This window comes from Neolamprologus brichardi, chromosome 10 (genome assembly GCF_056152115.1).
Source record: "Neolamprologus brichardi isolate AB-2024 chromosome 10, ASM5615211v1, whole genome shotgun sequence".
Lineage (NCBI taxonomy): Eukaryota > Metazoa > Chordata > Actinopteri > Cichliformes > Cichlidae > Neolamprologus > Neolamprologus brichardi.
In genome coordinates, this window is record NC_142113.1 from 20,449,745 (window position 1) to 20,472,343 (window position 22,599).

General features: G+C 41.5%; 3 protein-coding genes across 3 annotated transcripts; all 3 read left to right on the plus strand.

Annotated features, from left to right (window-relative positions):
- The first annotated feature begins 1,390 nt into the window (after nt 1-1,390).
- On the plus strand, nt 1,391-3,684 carry LOC102782207 (E3 SUMO-protein ligase ZBED1-like). Its single transcript, XM_006784888.3, has 2 exons — nt 1,391-2,525; nt 2,647-3,684. Exons 1-2 carry the CDS (start codon nt 1,456-1,458, stop codon nt 3,302-3,304), a joined length of 1,728 nt encoding a protein of 575 aa, XP_006784951.1. The 5' UTR covers nt 1,391-1,455; the 3' UTR covers nt 3,305-3,684.
- Nucleotides 3,685-4,733: 1,049 nt separating this feature from the next.
- Nucleotides 4,734-8,497, plus strand: crcp (calcitonin gene-related peptide-receptor component protein). Its single transcript, XM_087846884.1, has 6 exons — nt 4,734-4,779; nt 5,682-5,718; nt 5,814-5,912; nt 6,001-6,095; nt 6,213-6,270; nt 7,263-8,497. The coding sequence occupies exons 1-6, from the start codon at nt 4,772-4,774 to the stop codon at nt 7,407-7,409; spliced, it is 444 nt and encodes a 147-aa protein (XP_087703010.1). The 5' UTR covers nt 4,734-4,771; the 3' UTR covers nt 7,410-8,497.
- A 1,420-nt stretch (nt 8,498-9,917) lies between these two features.
- tpst1l (tyrosylprotein sulfotransferase 1, like) lies at nt 9,918-22,465 on the plus strand. Its single transcript, XM_006784890.3, has 6 exons — nt 9,918-10,130; nt 13,900-14,581; nt 15,735-15,893; nt 16,046-16,299; nt 20,272-20,473; nt 21,900-22,465. The coding sequence occupies exons 2-6, from the start codon at nt 14,174-14,176 to the stop codon at nt 21,933-21,935; spliced, it is 1,059 nt and encodes a 352-aa protein (XP_006784953.1). The 5' UTR covers nt 9,918-10,130; nt 13,900-14,173; the 3' UTR covers nt 21,936-22,465.
- The last annotated feature ends 134 nt before the right edge of the window (nt 22,466-22,599 follow it).

Below are 22,599 nucleotides of genomic sequence, written 5' to 3' on the forward strand. Positions count from 1 at the left end.
AGAAAACACAAGTGAAAAAGCTTGGATCTTGGAAAGAAATTGTTTTTCTTTTTGGCACAACATAGAAGAGCCACCTACATGGGATAAGACTCAGAAGCTTAGCTTCCAGGTTGGGAAAAGTGAAAAGAAGACATTTAAATACAGCTGCTGATGAGTTCTACAAAAACAAGAAACAGATTTGTTAAAAACACTTGCACTGATTTATCAGTGACATCCATTTACTCAAGAATTGCTGATAAGTGGATGACTGGAATATATAGTTTATAATTTCAACGGTGTACTGTATAAAATAGAAGTATATATGCCAGATGTGGTGTGATGCTTGTGTGATTTTTAACAGGAAACTACTACATTTTACCGTACTCATGCTGCTTTACCAAACATTTGATGACTAGGTGTGCGGTTCCTGCTGTAAATTGATTCACTCTTAAGATTCAGAAATCTAAGTGATAAGAGAACAGAAATGTGTGCACTCGCTTATTAACGTTAATCAATAGTTTCTAAATGCATGCTCGATCATCCAGGTAAGTTGGTTCTGTACATGAGGCCTTGGAAACTGCCAAGCAAAGACTCACAGCCTTGGCCAGCCACTCGAAGAGGTACACCAGAGAGATTGAAGGCAGGAGAATAAACTAGCTGTTCTCTACAGAACCAGCCAAGGTGTACTGTCAGTGGCCAGGGAACCCTGACATGGTGATAGCTAACCAACTGAACATAGCGGTGGTAGACAAACAGAAGAAGACAGTCGTAGTGATAGATGTAGCGGTTTCGATTGACAGCAACATCAATAAGAAGGAACACGAGAAGCTCGAGAAATACCAACGGCTCAGAGAAGAGCTCAAGAAAATGTGGAGGGCGAAGGTAACAGTGCTCCCAGTGGCTTCAGCAGATCCCAGAAACAACATTGGAGATCTCTGTCCAGAAGAGCGCAGTCTTAGGAACAGCTAAGATACTGCGCAGGACCCTCAAGCCCCCGGGCTTCTGGTAGAGGTTTTAAGATTATTTTATTAGATTATTTTAAATTAAAAGGGTCAAATGGAAGTCTTTCTAAAGTTATTTAACGATATTTATATTATGAAAAGCAGATTTTTGTTTTGTTAAGACATTTTAACCTTTTCACGTTTTCAGATCAAATAAAAACACAGAAAACATAAGCGAAAAACAAGAAGAGAAAGCTGACAAACTCACCCGATTGACCAAAATCAATTCAAAATACTCCCACACGACAGAACCTCCTCTCTTCCTCGCTGGCTCGATGTCTCTTAATAAAATGATCAGTGGTTTGCTATCTCTCACAACCAAAACACTCCACAAATCCCGCGAATCGTATCAGTTATGAAGCTTCGGACGTCACTGGTCACGTGGCTCTGACCAAACGAATCAAGCCTCGAGAACCAGTGTGTTGTGGACGCACCGGAGCTTCAGCTTCAAGCGAGCCATCGCTAGTGAGCAGAAATGGACAAAAAAGGGCGTATTTTGAACGGCAAGTTCAATTTTAAAGCAATGCCAGATGGATCTCTTGACAAGACCAAAGTAATTTGTATTTACTGTCGATGTGAACTGCGTTATCACCGTAGCACGTCCAGTCTCAAATACCATTTGCTAGCCAAGCACACAGCTGAAGCAGAGAATCTCCCTCGCCAAATGCAGACCATGCTGGATAGCTTTCAAAGGAGACGTATGGACAATTCTACAACCAACAAACTTTCAACAGCCATAGCAAAATGGGTGGCTACAGCTTGGAGGCCGATTGACATTGTGGAGGATGAGGGGCTACTTGAAATAATTCGCATAGCGTCCAACGACTGCACGTATGAATTGCCTTCGAGAGCCACCACTGTAGCCAAGATCCACAACTTATATGAAGATGAGAAAGCCAAAGTCGAGGAGGCTTTGGGGCAGACCAATACGGTTGCACTCACCGAAGACTATTGGACTTTTCGAAGTAATCACAGTTACCTTGGAATAACAGCACATTATCTTTCACCACAGTGGGAACTAAAGTCGCATGTTCTGACTGTTATGGAGACTGAGGAGCAGCACTTCGCCGACACGTGCGCCGAGCAATTTCTGCAGGTAGCTAGACAGTGGGGGATTGAACATAAAGTCAGCACGCTGACCACTGACGGTGCATGCAACATGGTTGCAGCGGCCAGTCAGCTACCTGTAGAGCATATGCCTTGCATCGCACACAGCCTCCATCGAGCCATCACAGTTTCTCTACAGAACAGTCCATTTAACAGCGCATTGGCAAAATGCAGAAAGGTCATAGGCCATTTCAACCATAGCCCACCGAACGCACTGGAGCTCGAACAACAGCAAATTGCACATTTTCATAAAAAAGAGTCACTTACACAGGACGTATCAACAAAATGGAACAGTAACCTGGAGATGATCAAGCATGTTCTGAGAAATCAAGAACCACTGAGAGATGCACTGGCACTACATCCAACCAATGTCACAATGCCAACAACAGCTGAAGTGGAGAAACTGAAGAAGCTGGAGACGGTTCTTGAACACTGCAGGTAATTTATTAATACTTACTCTTACCACTTCTGACATAGAGAGTGTGTGTATAAAGTATTTTGACCTTTTGTGATTGAATGTAACAAATTCTTAATGATGTATGTTTCTCTATTACTGCAGGTATATAACTGAACTTTTGGGAGGGGAGAAGTTTGTTTCCTGCTCAGTGGTGTTGCCAGCTTTGTGTCACCTGTCGCGAGTGATGGAGGTCTCTGAGTATGACCCAGCTTACATGGTTAAATTCAAGGAGACCTTTAAAGCAGAAATGGAGAAGCACAAGGAAAAAACTAACATCATGTGGCTCAGGGTTGCAACAGCACTGGATCCTAGGTTTAAGGGTCTTAAGTGTCTAAGCAGAGCTGACAGGGCTGAGGTGTGGCGCTTGATCAGTGCGTTGCTCAGGGAGAGGCAGAGGCCTGCACAGCCTGAACAACCAGCAACATATGAGCCATCTAAGAAAAGATCAGCTCTCATGTTTGCCTCGGAGTCTTCATCTGATGAAGAGGAGGACTATATTGAGAAATGTGTGGAGCGATACAGGGCAGAGCCAACTATTGACATAGAGGACTGTCCCCAGAAATGGTGGTCCAAGCATGAAGGGGCACACAGTGAGATGGCCTACCTTGCACGCATGTACTTGGCAACACCTGCCACATCCATACCATGTGAGAGGTTATTTTCACTTTCTGGGCATGTTTTTCAGAACAAGCGAGCTGCCCTGTCATCTCAAAATGTTAAGATGCATGTCTGTTTGAGCAATTGGGTTAGTGCAAAGTAATAGTGACAACCCATGTACTGTATGTTCTAGGGTTTTTTTTCTTTGTTTCTCTTATGTGCTGTTTCCATGTTCATGTTTTATTAGGAAAAAAGGAGGAAGAAGCTTGGGTTGCTCAGCCTCTGCTTAAAAACAAACAAACTGGAGAGCAAAAAGAAGTATAGCCAAATTGTTTTATTCATACCCTAACTGCACTCCTTGTTTTGATCCCACTCTAATGGTAAATTAAACAGTTACATTGTGTGGGAGTATATGATTCCTTTCGGCATAATTTTGAGTATTCAGTACCTTTGAGGCTTTGCTGAACAGTATTCTGGATTTCTCATTGTATTTTTCATTGTTTTGAATTGTTGCGATTAAAAATAAACACATATTTGCATAAAGCAAGTATAGTAGTTTGTCCACTCCCATACTGTTGAAGGTATTAGAAACATGAAGAGTATCCTAAAGTTCCTTTAGAACAGATTTAAAAAAAAAAAAAGATTAATTTGCGATTTATCATGAGTATTTAGTCACGATAATTTAATCAACTGACACTATAGATAGATAGATATAGATATATGAGAGAGAAAGATCTGTACATTTGCCACCACACAGGTGTAGATATTGTAGGTGCTGTGAATGCTTAAATTGTACTGATTAGAATATACTGGGTATTTAATGCTAAGATTCAGCATACTGTGTTTAGAAGCTGGGATTTGATGAGTCCATCATACATCCAACTTTTGAGTATTTACTTTCAAATTGCATTAATAAACACAGACATCATGTTAATAATAAAACTAAACATTGTTCTTGATCATCATTTATGTCCAGTTGAGAATGAATGTGTGCACCCGCATATTAAATTAAATGAGCTCAAATCAGTATAATTATAATGTAATAATTTACTGATGTTTGGATAAATACAATGATTTTACAAATTCATAATTTTTTTGTACAATTCATTATTTAAGCACAGAATTCTTTATTTCGACGCATGTGACTCTTGTGGTCCCCATAGAGTAGGAGTGATGCCCTGCAGAATAATCTGTCTGTCCAGAAAGGTGTCTGGAGTTACATTGTCATATGCATTAGCCCCTCCTCCCAGACTTTCAGCAAGATCATGCTGAGACAGATGACCATATCTCTACAGTCTTTAATCTGGATGTTAATAAGTTTTTGCTGCTTCACATGTTCACATTAGGAATAAACAGCATTTATAAAATCATAAATAGTCTGAACAGCAGAGGGCAGCATAAAGCAAAACAATGAAGGAATGGGAGATTTCAACAATTAAAGAAAAAAAAGATACAGATGAAAGTTTTTTTTATTTTTCATACAGTAACCTGATACCCCAGGTACTAACTTCCTTTACCAGGTTGGCCTCTGCCCTCCAACTTCCATCGAGGTTACCTAGTGGCGGAACGTTTAACGCGGACTAGCATTCCCACACGGACACATTTGTAACGGAGCGACGTGCCAGGCGAAATGGAAGTGTAAGACCGTTTTTAAGTTAAAATGGATTTCATTTTATATCTGCATAATTTTAACTGACATTTTTATAACGTTTTTTTTTTTTCACCTGAGGCTAAACACTGTGGTTAAAAGTGCAGAATCTGCCTCGCTGTCTTTTAGTTTCCGGTTCAGTTATTGGGACCCGTGTGAGGGCTGTAGTCACATTTTCCAGTTAATCTGAAATAAACAATCAACAAATAAATTAAGTTAACGCAGCAGAACGTTAATGACAACATAATAACAAGTGCATTTGTCAGCACTTTACTGATTCAGATTTTTGTGCTTGGATCGAAATTGTTTTTTATTTTTATTTATTTATAAATTACACGTGAAAACAGATGCCAGGTTCTTTCACGCGAGGAGATGTTTTCTTTTTGTGTGATGCATTATTTACTACTACTGCTGCTACTACTACTAGGTAATAATAATAATGATAATAATGCTGAGATTTTGACACTTAGCACTAAACTGACTCGTTTGAACAAATAATCTTAGTATATTAATAGTTGCAATCCCATTGCTATGGTAGCACATTGCCCATATTTTATATTGTTTATAAATGTGCTACACAAATACTCTGTAGCCACAGCAGCAGCAGAAGACCACACTGGGCGCCACTCCTGTCAACTAAGAACAGAAAACTAATGCTACTGTACATATAGGATAACCAAAATTAGACACCTGAAGACTGGAGTAATGTTGCTTGGCCTGATGAGTCTCAATTTCTGCTGTAATGTTTAGATGGTAGGGCCAGAATTTGGCATAAAAAACACGAAAGCCTGGATCTGTTCTACCTTGTATAAACATCTTTTAAACACCACAGCCTCCACTGAGATAACCCTCAAAAACAAATGCTTACATGTGCTTTTTTTTTTATTCTCAGGAAAAATGCTAACGCTGCAATGCTCAGCAACTATGAGGTATATTTTCTCACTTTCTTCTTTATTTTCTGTGGTCAGTTCAAAGAATAACTCATCAGGCCGATGACACTTTTGTTTACCTGTGTGTTCCTCAGGTGTTCAAACTCCTCACAGACCTGAAGGAGCAGAGAAAGGACAGCGGGAAGCACAAACACAGCGCCGGGCAGCAGAACCTCAACACCATCATGTATGAGGTCAGAAAACGTCGTCTGCGTTCCTCGTGCCTTTCATGTTTACCTGTTTTCAAAAGCACAGCCACAGTTTGGTTTGTACTTCCACCAGACGCTGAAGTACCTGTCGAAGACGCCCTGCAGCAGACAGAGCCCTGAGATTGTCAAGGAGTTTCTCACCACCATGGTGCCGCACAAACTCACAAAGTCAGTAAGATCAGGCCATCACAGTAACTTCCAGCCTTGATGCTTTCAATAGAACTTTACAGACAGCATAAGATGCACAGCTCTTTTTAGATGAGAACTGTTTTTCCCCCCAAACAGGGCAGAAAAACTACAGCTACTGAACCACCGGCCTCTGACTGCAGTGGAAATCCAGCTTGTAAGTGTTTTTAAATTAAATTGCATCTTCATATCTACAGTGTTTTTATTTCTTATTTATTACATTGTTCTCATTTAATTAGAAATGAGTCTGTACTCTCAGAGTGACCTAAAGAATAGGTGTGCTGGTATTCTGCTTTATACGCCCGAGCTGTAAAAGGCTGATGGAATATTGTCTTAATCTTGCCGGGCAGGCACGCGGCATGGACACCTACATTTGTGAAGGCAACAACAAGCAAAGCAAATGCACCTTCAGATTGTTTGAATAATACAAATGAACTGTGTGATGGCTCACTTAAGTAGGAACAGATGAGCCTGGCTTCCACAGACGGGACAGAAACACTGTTTTTGTTTTGTTTTGTGTTGTTTTTACATAGGACTACTAACCTAACCTCTGCTAATGGCCACTTTTAAGGCTCCATTATTGAAGAAAAAACAAAAATGATGTCAAACATGCAGATTTGTGGGTCATTTCAACTCAAAATCTGTCAGTGGAGCTGTAAATCACAGATGAAAATAACACCACCAAAAAATATCCACCTTGCACCTTAAAGTTAGTAGATTGGAGTGTCCCTGCAGCAGTCTGGGCTCATTCAGACTGTGTAAAAATGTAGTTTGAGTTGTTCTTTGCCGACGCTAAATGTGCTGAAGAATGCACTGATAAAGTGATGCTGTTGAGTCTGGTGCTTTTCATCTCATATCACATGGTTTTCATCAGCTTGTAGAGTTCAACAGTTTTCAGTAATATGTAGATCTTTTACAGATCTCTTCCCAGTTTTATCTGAGCACTTCAGGGACTAGTTGCCCCTGTTGGACATTCAAGCATCGACACTTCCATGAAAGCTGGCAAACTGTATCTACTGATGGAAATCATGTGATATGATCAAAAGCTTCAGAACAAAGACATAAAGCAGAAATGAACTGAAAACAGAAGATAAAATCACATCAGGAGGCTTTAGTGTTGCACTGTCTGAAGTTTCTTTCTGTGTTCAGCTGGTAGAAGAGAGTGAAGAGCGACTATCAGAGGAGCAGATTGAGGAGCTTATCCAGACAGTCACAGATGTCCTACCGGGAGACCCAGAGCAAGAAAACGCAGCTCCAGCAGACACAGAGATGGATGACGGCGGCGAACAGTCATGACACCATGACGGGCCAGAACTGGAGATAACTGCAGAACTGGATGGACTGATTATTTGCACGACTAATTGAACTGTGCATGATCGGACACATGCTGCCCGACAGCTTGATAATTCACATCAAGTTGACCTGTTACATAAGCAGAAGAAAATATACTGATTGTTTCTCTATGTGGATTCATACTACATAGCTGCATTAAATCAAACAGGGTAGTGTGTCACAATTGGAATTATTGGACTCTGATTTCCAAAGATGCAATGTTAGACAGTTGTGCGATTAAACTTAAGCTGGTGCAGCATAAATGTAAGCTCAAACAGTATGATTAGATTGGCTGTGTAATAACGAAGAACAATATAAGCCAGGAGGTTGTCACTCAACTCTTATTCAGTTTGCGAAGCAATGATTTTTAAAACATGCTGACACTTTTTTTTGCCCTTTGCATTACAAAGAGATGTAACAGCTGAAATAAGCAGTGGTTGTTTGTAAATTTTGGATCACACAGAAAAGTTGCAGCCACTATGTCTGCTTTCAGGTATGGCTGCAGGGCCGTAGTTGTCAGTACTGCAGGACATGTTTCACAGAGATGTGTTTCTGTAACTGTGCAGAGGTCACACGGGATATAAACTACAGGTTTGCAGCACAAACTCTTTAACCACAGACCCTGGATCAACTCCAGTTTTTTGGGGTTTTTTTTTACTTTCTGTTATAGTAGAGGAAGGATGTGCTAGTTAGACTCATGTATATTTCTGCTTTTGGGCTTCCTGTTGACATATCACATCAGTTTCCTGTGCTTGCCAAGTACCTTGCCGAGGCGGGACGCCTAAGTGAAGTGAACACAGATTTTTTGGACAGCACATCTGAGTGCGCCAAGCCCCCCAACCCAGCCAAATCGGTCATGCTTGTAAATGTAAACAGGAGGAACACTTTATTAATTTCTATATGACAATCACAGTTATCGCTGTTACTTTCATTATTACGATAACGAACTACCAAATCTGACAGTTTTACTGTACTATATTAATTTTGTTCTGCAGTCAAGACTGGTAAGAACACAGTAAAAGTGGAAGTAGGCAACATATCTTTGGCATCATTGGGGGAAAAGATTGACATATTATTGACATATTAGTAATTAAAGTTTTCCATCAGAGGACTACGCTTGTGTGAGGGAATTTTTTTTTTCAGATTTAAATAGGGGAGAAGTAAAAAGGGGAAAAAGTCTACATATGAAATAGGATGTGGTGTTAAAATGAGTCACAATGCATTTACAAAAACAGGGATGTGCTTTAGACTCAGTATGTACTTGGCAATGTGATTTTAATTCTTCACAGCATCCCTCTGAGATGCCATGTCCACATTGACATGACAGCATCACACAGTTGCTGCAGATTTTTCAGATGCACATCCATGATGAGGTTCTGCTCCACCAGACCCCAAAGGTGCTCTACTGGATTGAGATCTGGTGAGTCTGGAGGCCAATTGAGTGCAATGATCTCAGTGTTGTGTTCACGAAACCAAGTGTAGTTCCAATTTCCTGCTGCTTAGTTTTGGTGAGCCTCAGTTTCCTGTTCTAAGATGACAGTGAGTGGCACCTAGTGTGGTCTTCTGCTACTGTAGGCCACCTGCTTCAAGATTTGGTTGCGCTTTCAGAGATGCTCTTCTGCATACCTTTGTTCTTATGTGTCCTCAAAGCAGTCAGGCCATTCTCCTCAGACATTAACAGGGCATTTTTGCACAGAGAACTGCTGCTCGCTGGATATTTCCTCTTTTTCGGACCATTCTCTGTAAACCCTAAAGATGCTTGTGTGGGAAAATCCTAGCAGGTCATTGGACCAGCACCAACAATAATCACCATAATTACTGTAGTGAAATGGTTCTTTCCTTTTGAACTCTAGCAGGTTATCTTGACTATATCTACATGCCTAACTTGTTTGACTTGATGCCTACTTACTGGCTTTCTAATGAAGTGTCCAGAGAGTGTCAGCCTATAAAGCAAAAGCATATAATTCTTTTCCTTTATTTTTTTTCATCACCTCACTAGTTATTTCATTTATTATTCATGTCTCTCATGACTTATCCATGGACTGAGTCGATATTGAATATTTTATTTATTGCATGTTGGCAGCTTTACTTGTAATTTGGTCACACATGGTCGTCCACAGAGGCCGCAATCTATCATAAAGGCGATGTTAAGGGTAGCCAAAAACCTGCTCCTAATGAAACGATGGGTAAATTAAATGAGGCGGCTTTAACCTCCTCTAAATCGCGCGCTGTGATTAAATTTCCCCGGTGGGCTTTTACTGAGAGCATACAAATCGATAAGGTAAAGTAATTCTTGCCTCCGGTGCAACTGCTTTGCTTCGCTCGGCTTCTCTTATGTCGACGAAATTGCCCTTTAACGCGTCCGCCAATCAGAATCGTCCAAGCAGATGCGTTTTAGAATTGAGAGCTGTGCTCGTCCAATCAGCGCCCAGCTTTCTCTGCCAGCCTGCGCTCGTATCCTCTGTTCCCCTATCTCTCTCTCTCTCTCGCTCTCTGTGTGAATGTTAGATACAGCTCGACTTCTCACGAAGTTAGGAAATGGTGTAGACACCACGGCGGTGACCTTCGCCCATAGATGAGAGTAAACACCGATGTGTGTGTGTTGAGAAGGTGGGGGGGAGACAGAGCAGCTGTCTGCCTCTGGCTTAAGGTCCATGTGTGTGTTTCTTCTTCGTATTTCGGCTGGTGAGTGAACACCATTTTTTTCTTTTTCACGGTTAAGACATTTCCAGCTAGGATAGCTATCTAAATGGAACCGAATTAGCCCATCCATACCAGGTGCAGGCGGTGAAAACGCGCCGTGACAGTCTGGCTGTCGTTTATGGAGAGCCGTAGGTGTCCCCGGTGTGTGTGTGTGAACGCCAACGGGGCACTGACTCACTCACCTGGCGGCTTTTTTGCCTTCCTGCTTCGGGGTGCAGGGAGACCAGATGTTTGTGGCTGCTGGGCCTGCGCTCTGCTGCCGTGCAGTAATCCTATTTATACAAGCACGCGCACTGCAGTGACAGCGGCGACCTGTTTCAAATACACCCACCAGCAGCCAGCTGGGCCAACATATTTTTGTGCAACTCGGCAAAAATAAATAAATAACGAGAGAGAGCCTCAATTCAGGATGAAGCAGCTGCAACGCAGCATAAGCCTTTGAGACCGTCATTTCACATTTGTTGACACCGAGAGGAAACAATGCAGCACAGAGTAGGAGGGCACATCCTTACAAACTAAATGTGAAGCAAAGGATATGTTTTTGTGTGACAGTAAGGACTATTTCCTTACTAAAGCTGGGGTTAACGTGGCATTTTATATGGCAGGATAAATGTCTTCCAGATATAGGACGGATATACAGTGATTTAGTAGATTTTGTACACTTCTTCCTTGTTTAATGACAGTAAAACTGTTGTTTCAGCTGCTTTTCTGTCAGCTAATCATTTTGGGTTTCAGAAGGGATGTACCCATAGATCCGCTCATTAGTTTTAGAGCCACATGTTTCCTGTGAGAGACACTCATTGGACACTTTATTGGGTACATCTAGTATTGGGTTGGATCCATGTTTGGTTTAAAACTGTCTTGATTTTTCATAGCACAGATTCAATGAAACATTCCTCAGAGATTTTGGTCATTATTGACATGATTTTTGGCTGCACATCCATAATGCAGATCTCCTGTTCCCTTACAAAGGTGCTCTACTGCACTGAGATCTGGTGACTGTGGAGCACATACGAGTACAGTGAAATTATTGTCATGTCAGGAAACCAGAAAGTGTTGCTTTCTGTTGGAAATAGCCATCAAAAGCAAAGAGCGCAGTGCAGTCATAAAGAGATGGGCATGGTCAGCAGTAATACTCAAGGTAGGCTGTGGTGTTTAAATGATGGATAGTTGGTAAAAAAATATCCCCGACATTATTACACCAGCATCAGCCTGAATTGTCAATACAAGGCACCATGGATGCTTTCATGAACATGCTTTTATATTGTTTACAACAGATTCTGACCCTACCGTCACAGCAAGCAACATTTTTCTAGTGTTCTGTTGTCCAGTTTTGGTGAGCCTGTGTGCACTTTAGCCTCAGTTTCCTGTTCTTAGTCTACAGGAGTGGCACCCAGTACGGTCTTCTGCTGCTGTAACCCATCTGCTTCCCAGTTCACGTGTTTTTCTTTCAGAGATGCTCTATTGCATACTGGTTATTCTCTCTCATCTGACCTCTGGCATCCACAAGGCGTTTTCTCACAGAGAACTGCCCCTCACTGGGTATTTGCGCTTTTATTTTTTATTTTTGGACCCTTCACTGTAAACACTAGAGATGATTGTGTGCAAAAACAGCCCAGTAGATCAGCAGTTTCTGAAATACTCAGATCAGCCTGTCTGGGAACAACATCCAACTGAGTCACTGCCATGTGTTTGGATGATTAGATATTCGTGTTAACAAGCAGTTGAACAGGTGTGCCTAACAAAGTGTGTGGTGAGAGTGTGTTCACTGTTGTAAACCAGAAGCATGGTGTGTGTAAGAACAGGTGAGCAGGGCGAAAAATTCAAACACCGTTAATAAATGAGGAATAAAACAAATATAGAGACCTGAGGTGAGCATTCACTTCACTGAGGAAAGCCTGTCATTACGGTATAGAGTATAAATAAAGTAAACATAAAAACGAATGAACGCGGACATTCAGTGGTGAGAACTGCAAACTGAGAGTCTCTTCACTGAAACTTTAAAACATAACTGTCAAGATTTTTATCTTTGGCAGGAAGTCAGTTTATATATTTGTTTGGAGGTTTCGTGACTGTCTTCTGCTCAAAGGTTTCAAAGGTGTTGCTTTCTTGCAACCCACCTGAACTGCAGATTCTGCAGATGGACTGTGATCAAGGTTCATTCCTCTTATTATTTTAGGTTTGTTTGTGAAAGGACAGTTTTCAGATATGTTGTGTTTGCAGAAACCAATTTAACCATTCTTTCTAAACCCGTGCTTACCCATGCAGAAAGGTTTGCCTGAGTTTTCAGATATTTGTTATTACTTCCACTGAAGTGCAGTAAAGGAGAACTGACTTTTGTTTGTGGTTTACTAAGCATTAAAAAATATACAAATTAAATGTTCCTAGTGTTTTGCTCCCTCTAAAAATAAAATATCCAGTAGATTTTCTGCACTTCAGGTGCCATCAAATAATCAGAAACTAATGTTTCTCATTCGAGAGGATTTCCTTCCCTTCTCTCTTTCTACTGAATCTGCATGTAAGACAAAAACTATCCATACATGTCTGTTTAACTGGCAATGGGAGGACTAAAACACTGGAGTGTTTAAATTGGAAAATATGCTTCTTTTTCTGTAACATGTCTGATCCAGGCTTTTAAATCTGTTGAGGAAAAAGGGGCGAAAAAAAGCATCAAGGCTCAGTACTTTGCCCTAATTCTCTGCAGGCTCCAAGTGGCTTAATCTCTGCATCAAATTAAATTAGAATTACATGTAAAAATCGTTCGGGTGCTACTAGACTTAGGATAGTTTAAGACAGCACCAAACCATCATAGCCCAACCCCAATGTCCTCATTTACAGCTGTTTTTACTTTTAGTTTTGCCAGAGAGAACATTTTTTCAGGCAGTTTCATCCAACCCACAGAGGGTACTGCTCCCCCACATGCCATCCAGATGTTTGGGATCCCTCCACACCCAGACAGAACAAGCAAGATGCCAAAATGCCCCTGAGAAATGGAGGAATATTTCAGATACACTTTAGCAAGACGCTGCAGTTTCAGTTGCATTAATTCAAGCATTTACTTAAGTCAGTAGTGGCTCGGTGCTTTATACATGCTTTGCTGTTTTAGAGTACCAGTAAGAGGAATTAAACACCGACTTGTGAAACTCCTCGTATGCACATTGCAGAAGATAAATGGGGAAGTTGCAGGATGTCTGAATTGGTCAATAGTAATGTGAGCTTTAACAAATTGATTTGCGTTTCAGCGTGGCAGAAACTGTCAGTGAGAATAAAAGCATGAGGGAGCTGTAATTAGTGGCTTCAGAAACATTGCCTGAGAGTGTGTCTGCGTTGCGTGCCGCAGTGAACTTTGATATGGCTTTAGCAGTCGGTGGCTCCCCGGAGGAGTGATGCAAAATAGATGCTTTGAGGAGAAAAACTGGATGCATTTCAGCTCCTCTGAAAGCCTGTGTGTGTGTGTGTGTTTGTGTGTGCGCGCACGTGTGCGCAAGTGTTCTTGGCAAAAACGACGGCCACCATTCGCACGCTGCCAGCAGATGATAACTCACTCTGGGCTAATGTTGAGAGTTATTTATTGGAAATTTGTAACATGATAATCATGCTTTTTAATACTCAGAAGCTGGAAAATGAGGCTGGGAAAGTACTCTAATAGTGAAGTGCTTTACCGTCATTGAGAAACACAGTGTCTTTGGTTATAAGCTGATTCTTGTGCAGCTTTTTCTGAGTTTTATGACATGTTCCTCTCTTGTCTTAGGTAAGAAGCATGGATAAAACGCACAGCTGGTTGTGGAGTGCGACACACCTGGATCCTGCTCACCGATAACGGGTGCAAAGAACTGCAAAAAAGTGAGGAACCTTCCTAGACACCATCCTCCAGGATTTCTTCAGGATCACTTCCAGCACTCATCCTAAAAGCTGACTGTCAAACTGGCTAAGTTAAACTGAAGTGAGTCCCTCCACCAGTCTCCTCAGCTGCCCCTGAATTCATTTTATGTCCTCCTAACTCCCAAACACACACCTCCCCAACAATGAGGAGCACCAGATCAAACCTGCTGCTGGGCTGCGTGCTCCTCTGCTCCGTCTCCCTTCTCTACCTGGGGATGAGCGGGGTAGACTGCCCTCCGAAAAGCCATCGGCGCCGATGGATGGAGCTCACTCTGGGCTCAGGCAATCAGAGCTTATCCCTGACTGATCACTTCCCAGAAGACACACCCATTATCTTCATTGGGGGCTTCCCTAGGAGCGGCACGACACTGATGCGCGTCATGCTGGACGCCCACAATGCCGTGCGGTGTGGAGAAGAGACCCGAGTGATTCCCCGCCTCTTGACCATGAGGGCCACTTGGAGCCGCTCAGTGAAGGAGAGAATACGACTGGATGAGGCCGGCGTCACTGACCACGTGTTGGACTCAGCTGTGCGAGCGTTCCTGTTGGAGGTGGGTTTCTCAGGCTGCTTTTGCGATAATGAAACACATCTTCATGTTTTTTAATGGTGAAGAGTGTGTGAGAGAGACAGGGTCACATGTTTGTATTCACATGTATAGCCCAATAAATCCCCAGAGAAATGCCAATATTGAAGGACAAATTTCCATATTTTTTAAGCTGTAGTTCATCTTTTAGTTCTTCAGCATTGAAAATCTTTAGCTTGCCCAGATTAACCTGCAGGATATTGTAAAAAGTTCCTTTTTTTGCTTTAATTCAGCTCGGTCTTAGCTGTATAGGACCACTTTACAGCAACAGCAGTCTGAACCTGCTTTATGTTGTGAGTTAGGTTTTCTCTCTCTTTCTCTCTCTAACACTCAGATATAAGTTCTGAGCAGAATCAGGCTCAGGGAGGAGCACACATCTGTCACAGCTGGTATAGGGTTAGATGAAATAGAAAAGAGGAGCTTAGAGACCCCATGAACAATAAACAATACAAACTCCAGGAAGGAGACAGGAAGAAGTTCCCAATGAGCAGAAATGGTGTATCAAAAAAAAAAGTGGGAAGTTAATTCAGTTGTGTTGGTTTTTACCTTCATTTTAACGATACACCAGTAAAAAAGCTCAGACCTTTGTTGCAGCAGTTTAATAAGATGAAACTTCCTGGAATAAATGTTTACAGTTTTAACTTCTTCCCCTATAAAAGCGCTGATGTGGAAATTTTGTCTAAGTGGCAGCACCTTATTGTTTAGTACAATAATACAGTGGTGAGTTGCCATTAAGCGCGATTTACACTTCTGCTGGGAATATTTGTAGAGCTGCGACGCAATCTAAAGAAGTGGCTGACGTTGTTGCCAGCATTTATGTGAGAGCTAGTGCATTACGTATTAATTACCTCGTGGCTGAGTTTCATATGTGGTGCCAGGTGATAGAAACAAATAAAATGTCCTGGGTCCGCACTCTTTGTTGTGGTCAATTTCAAACATGTTTGTTGTTCAAATTTTTCCAACTTCAAGTTTTTTGAGTGATGACATTCATTCCAATAGTTTCAGCGATCTGCCTCCAGGGGTTTGCTGACATTTGTGAGTCCTTATATTGATGCAGTTATTATTTCTGTATATTGAGATGATGATAACTGACTTTATTCGGGGTGTGTGTGTGTTCCAGGTGATAGTTGGTCACGGGGAGCCTGCGCCTCGCCTTTGCAACAAGGACCCGTTTGCACTGAAGTCTCTGTCTTATTTGGCTCACATCTTCCCGAAAGCAAAGTTTGTGCTCATGCTACGAGATGGACGGGCAACTGTGCACTCAATGATATCACGCAAGGTGCGTTTGTCTGTTTTCTCCTTCATGCTACAGCGTCCTCTCAGGCTGGCTGTTCGAGCAGCCACAAGAGATGCAAAAAAAGCATGCCATCTCGCTGGGTTTTCCCTGTCGGGATTCCTGTGGTGACCTTCACACTCTGCCTCATTTCATAGGTGACCATCTCCGGTTTTGACCTGACCAGCTACAGGGACTGCCTAACAAAGTGGAGCAGTGCGGTGGAGACCATGTTCAGCCAGTGCCAGGCGGTCGGATACACTAGGTGTCAGCCCATCCGGTATGAGCAGCTTGTCCTCCACCCAGAGGAGGAAATGAGAAAGTTGCTGCACTTTCTGGATTTGCAGTGGGACCCATCGGTGCTGCACCACGAAGAGCTGATTGGAAAGGCTGGTGGAGTGTCTCTATCAAAGTGAGTATATGAAATATGTGCTAGCTTTAGTGATACTTATCTGTTTAGATAGTTTGTTTAATGTTATAAAGTTTTCAGATGGGCCGTCCTTTATATATCTGCCTTTGATTCAAGTGTCTTTTCAAATGAAAGCTTCTGTTGTGGCAAACGTTTTAGAAGTGGGTATCTCAAAACCTCAGCATAATAAACAGCACACTACACTGAAACTTTCCACATGATAAGATACACACAGTGGTTTATTTTTAACCTTTAAAAGTAGCAGCAGTCCTAATGTATTTGCATGCAATGTGTGCATGCACTGAAGAAGTTTAGCAAATTGTGCTAGCCTACATTTCAACCATGACATGGTTTTAATGCACATGCATACTTTGCATTTTCACCTTCAGTTCTGTTTAGAAATGATTTTATTTCTGTTAAGTGTAAAAAATAGTTTAACAGAAGTTTCTGTTTGTTGTTTACAGTTTTAAATGAGGAAAAAAAAAAGAGCACAGGGAGACGGGGCTAAATGCAAATTATGCAATGATCTGCTGGATCAGCCTTGCAGTCTGGTTGCATCAAGGAGCATGTAAGAGGGTATTTTCTGTTGAGTTGTGGTGTACGCTAATGTTAAACACACACCCTAGCTGGAAGGCTTATCTCCTGACATCTATCTCTCTCACAGCAGAGGTCATCACACTTAATTGCCGCCTTCCAGGTACTCTGAACTGAGATGTCATCTGAGCACATTCCAGTAGTAAAGGCAGGACAGTGAGTGAAAATGGGATTTGCTTTGCTTCTTAGTGAGGTTGAACGATTCATGCATCGCTAGCAAGAGAGCACAATACTTGTTTTCACACTTAAAAATACCGCTGCAAACACGTACATGAACAGAGCCTGATCAGTGATCAAAAACGCACAACATAGGCAGTGCAGATTCAAGTTTTAATACTGGTTGCGTCTACTGCTAGCTTTCTTCCAGCTTTCCAAGTTGGAAATCCAGAAGGGATGTAGGAGGCGTTTTAGATGAAAATTTAGACTGAGAACTCGGTGGCGCAGTGGTTAGCATTTTTGCCTTGCAGCAAGAAGGCCCTGTTCCCCGTGTCTGCAGGGGTGTCTCCAAGTACTCCGGTTTCCTCACAGTCCAAGGATATGCAGTCAGTGGGGTTAGCTTAACTGGTAATTCTAAAATTGCACATAGGTGTGAACATGAGTGTGAATGGTTTTGTGACAGACTGCTTGCCCATTCTCACCTTATGGTAGGTAGGATAAACACCAGCCCCCTACCCTACACATAAAAACCTGAATTGAAGCTGAAGAAAATGGATGAAACTGTGTGTGATGTGACACACTGTAAATTCATACTATTGTTGAGAAGTTGTAACGTTCTTTGCTGAATTTAGTGCCTTTGGGCAGAGCATTGTCTTGCCCCCTCTACTCTGTTCAGAGCAGAGAGCTGCAGCACCCAGACAGACAAAGAGAGGTGTTGTCCCTTGTGAGAGGAGTATACTCAGTTAATTCAGCCATTTGCAGCTGCGTTTAAATGTGACTGAGTTTTCACCTTTCTTTTGTTTTGCTTCTTGTTTGTCTTCTGTTTTTCTGTATTTTCCTGTTGCATTTTATACCGCTTTGGTTCACAGCATTTTGTTCAACCCTTGTTGTTTTTAAAAGTGCCTAATTCACTCGACTTATTCAAAACTGAATTAACTGAGGTTTCCCCATTTTACTAGTTTTGCAAAATTTGATGTTTCACAACTTGAGAAACCAAAAGTGTTTCAGTTGTTTCAAAAGTGAAAATCAGACCGTCAAATTTGAGCCAGGAGTAATCCCACAAATTTTCATGCAGTCTCTGCTGGAGGATGGTAAAAATTCTCCAATGCGCATGAAGTGAATGGTCAACACACATCTGGCCATATCCAATCTAGAGGAGGTCTAGGGAAGTTTTTTAATTGGTTTGCATGAAAGAAACAGATTTGCTGAATATGCAGTTAGCTTGCAGTTAATAGGCTGCGTTCCTGTTTTATTGTTAGGCCATATACGCTGTGCACATGCATGATGCTGAATTTAAACGGTTTACTCATCTTGTGAATTCACGCCCCGCTGGCTTTGAGGGGCAGCTATATTTCACGATAGAAAGTGTTGTTTTTTTCAGGCTTCTGAAAGGCAGCTGAGATTCCCACATTTCACACATCTTGCTCACACACTCCATGTGCTGACCAGATTTTTGCTCACTCATCTTTGATATTTATTCAGTAACTGTATATGAACATATAAAAGTTTCATTGTAATAAAATACAGAGCAAACCATTAGTAAAAGTAAATGTTCTTACACTGCAACATGCTTTATTGAATGATAAGGCTTTCTCAGATGTGCTTATGGTAAATAAGCAGCACAGCTTGAAGGTTAAATGATGGTCCAAGATTAAGAAAGGCACCAGTTGGACTGTTTACTCTGCAATGCTGCCAACAGTTATGTCTGTCCTCATTAACAACAGTGCAATTAAAATAAAGTCTTCCATAATATAATGAATAAGTTATTTTATATGGCTGCATTTTTCTTCATGTTTATCCATTTCTATATGATAGTACTCCATCTGCATTAGTGAGAAATAAAGTGAAACTGTTGCACCTGGAAAAAATTGGATTTTTACTCATTTAAAGTGCGGAGCGATCTCAGCTAATTCACTGGGATCCTCCTCAGTCCTGCAGGTTTTTTTATGTTTTGTATTCCAACAGATTTTCTCTGTTTCTTAAGATGACAGTGTCAGATATAGCAGGGTGCACAACGGTGTGAAAATATGTGTGAAGAATGATATGTGTGAGGTGTTCACTCAAAACAAGTCTTAAACCACAGGAAGTCACATGACTGTGAGACCTTCATGTCTTCTAAAGTTGAAACTCATTTCTTTTGTCATGTAATGTGACTGCAAGCACATTGGCAAAAAAAAATCACTTTAAGTTCAAGTGTATGTTTTTGTGTTTGTTTTCATTATTGATTAATACATTTATATTATTATAAAAAAACTACTGCAGATTTTTTTCCCCTAGCAGTTTCAGGTTTAGTCTTAAGGGAATTTCACCAAATGCGATTGACCCTGTGGGTTTTACCTCAGATGTTTTGTTCTCATGCAAATCAGGACTGTAAGCAGTAAGCACGAGTCTAAAAATGCAACTCAAAACAGGCAAAGTAAAGACTTGCAAACCCACCATGAGAAAAAAAAATACTAATCACGTCGTGCAGGATGCCGAAAATCTTCATTTTAAATCAGCCAAACCGTTCAGGGTCAAGTAAAGCATACAGGACTCCCACAGAAAGACTTTTTAATTTGTGTTGCTCCACTTGTTTGTTGTGCCTCAAGTAGAGCATTTCTCTGCAGGCCAGAAGCTCGGGGGATTTGGTGGGAGTCTGGCTGCTAAACCCAAACCTGGCGCGCATTTGAAGGAATTAGGCCACATTCTGAGAGAATTAGCACCCTCACTTTGAGAAGTTATGCAACGGCCGGCACAGTGTTAGTCACCCAAATGCTTAAAGTAGGAAATGTGGAACAGGGTGCACACATTAATTAAATCAGAGGGAGTTATATGGAAGATTTAAAATGACTATTTTCTTTCGAGTTATTCTCTGTTTTCATCTGCAATTCTTTGTGACGCTCTTTATTATTTTCTGTCAATACACAAAATAAAAGCAAATTAATAACAAAATTAAAAATACGGTAAAGAACTAAACTGTTTTATTCTTGCCAATCATGATTATGACACAAATGCACATAGAAAAAATGTGTTTATTTTATTCTTTAATATTTTATTTTTGTATTTAACCCTTTTATTTATCTTTCTTTGGTGGCCAGTAACTTATGAATTATTATTTCCCATTGAGGCTGCTGTGAAGGGGCACGCCTTGGTTGTAAAGAGATCAAATGAATGAGCAGAACTAATTTTTCTTTGTATAAAACTTGCGCACTCGCATACATGACGTGGGCGTTTGGCTCTCTGCAGGGTGGAGCGGTCGACAGACCAGGTGATGAAGCCAGTGAACACGGAGGCACTGTCCAAGTGGGTGGGGCAAATTCCCCCTGATGTGGTCAACGACATGGCTGAAATCGCTCCCATGCTAGCTCGCCTGGGCTACGACCCCCATGCCAACCCTCCCGACTACACAAAAACGGAGCCCCTGGCACCTGAGTTCAACTACTCACACGTGAGTTTAAAAGTTAAAAGTGTTTTTGCCACTTAGACATCCAAACCCTAACATGATGAATTTACCATATGAAACAGTGGAAGGAGATTTTATTGTACCACTAAAAGGACATGCAGATGAACAATAACTACCTAAATTAGAAAAGTTGGCTCTGCTTTTTTAAATTCAGGAATGGGTGAAACTAAACTAATGAGCCAGCTTTTCCTCTCAAGAGAAACCTTAAAAAAAACAAAGATTTGCCCTTGAGTCTAAGGATTCAAAGGAGTCCTGCAGTAGGCTTGTATATGTTTCTGTTAACAGGAAAACATCAGCTTCTTCCTGCTTGTTTTCACTAAAGTGAATGATTGTATTTCCCATGATCAGGAGAGATGTATCCTTTTTCATTATATAGTCTTTTTACAACTTGCTGTGTGGTAGCTTACCTAATTTTACATGTGGTGTTGCATGTAGGCGAGCCCCATTTGGCTGTTTCACAAATGCACCACAGCCCAGAGATCTGTACTGCAAAGTAGGATTTGGCCTTATCCACCTAACTTCAGACTTAACCTTGGGTTTTCAGTATTACAAGGAAGGTTCACATGTTTACATTTTCTAAAAACCTGTTCTGTAGCAGGTTAGGCTCAAAATTAGAGACCAACGGCTATGAAATCAGTGACAAGTCAAATGTCAATCAGCTGTATTCTTCACTCTCACTGGTAGTCGCTTCAGTCCCTCAGGTGGAAGTTGAGAAAAGTTTATCTTGTCCTGCTCACTTCCTGTCACCTGTGGTTATTTCACCCGTAGCTGCTTGTGGTTTGTGTGTGTACGCAGCTTTAAACACCACTGAGTCTACAGCTGACTCTTGTAGTTGTAATCCATCAGATTCAAGTAGACTTGTTCATGTCTCTGATAACCGCTTATCCTGATTGCCCACATTAGGGTAAATGAAGCCAGTCAACAGTACTTGGCGTAGCAAAATGCAAGAACACAAATGTTGCTTCAACCTCCTCAGTTCAGAGTCGGATTGCAGCCATATGAGACTATAGCAGCTAATTACATTACAAAAGCTGGCAATAATTCATTCCTTGTTATGCACACTGATGAGCCAGCGAGCAGGAAGTGTGTAACAAACAGTCCTCTACTTCCTTAACAGGTCTTTGACCTTAATCTTCAGTGCCATGATAAACAGTCTGAAGGAGCCACAGTTCTTGTTTCTCGACAGCTGCTGCAGCCCAGATGTTGGTGCACATCCACTGCTGCACCTGCATGTTAACATACAGCAAGAAATCCACTCTAATCAGATATTATGTTTCACCAAGTGACATCCAGCGGTGCAGAGAGCTTCACGTAGCTGCCAGAGTGAATCAATTTGCAACCATAAATCAGCCTCGATAGTTTCTCCTGTTATTCTGTGACCTGTGAATGACTCTGTCTTTTCTTTCCATAGAAAGCAAAATCAGCAGATGTTCCTCACCCCAGCTAAGCATGGCTGTGATGTTCAGCAATATGGATGCGCCGCAACGACAGATTTCAAGTTCTGGAGGAGCTACACCTGGCGGGAAAGATTTAAGTGTTCCATGTGTGTTTCTGAGTCGTTCGTAAGACTCGTGTGCGGTGTCCGTGTCTGTACACTGGCGGAGTGTTTAAGATGCAGGTCTGGAGTGGACTACCTGCTCAGGGAAGTTCTGCTTCTTCGCCACTCATCGTTCCACCCCTCCAGGTCGAATCTGTGTTTCAGCTCGACCATCATGTCAGCTGTTATGACCTCACCATCACAATGTGAATCTGTCTTCAGACCAATCCCTCACTCGCTGGGAGCTCGGTGTTCGTGAAGCATAATGACTGTATATTTTTTGAAGACGTATGTTTATTTTCTTAATAAATTATTTTGCTGTTACCCATTCAGGAATTTCAGAACTGGAACAATTTCTAATTGTGGTAAATTGTTGAGCATTATTAAAAAGAAAATAAATGTCACTTCTTGCTGTGGTCCACCTATTTGTTTACTAGTTTAATGCCCTCCATAGCGCCACCCGGTGGCGCCAAATTGACATAGCACTATTTAAAGGAACGACGGAGTCTGCATATGTCAGTGCACTTGCAGTAATGTGAAGTTTTTCTTGTAATTGAAAAAGAACTGACTCGTT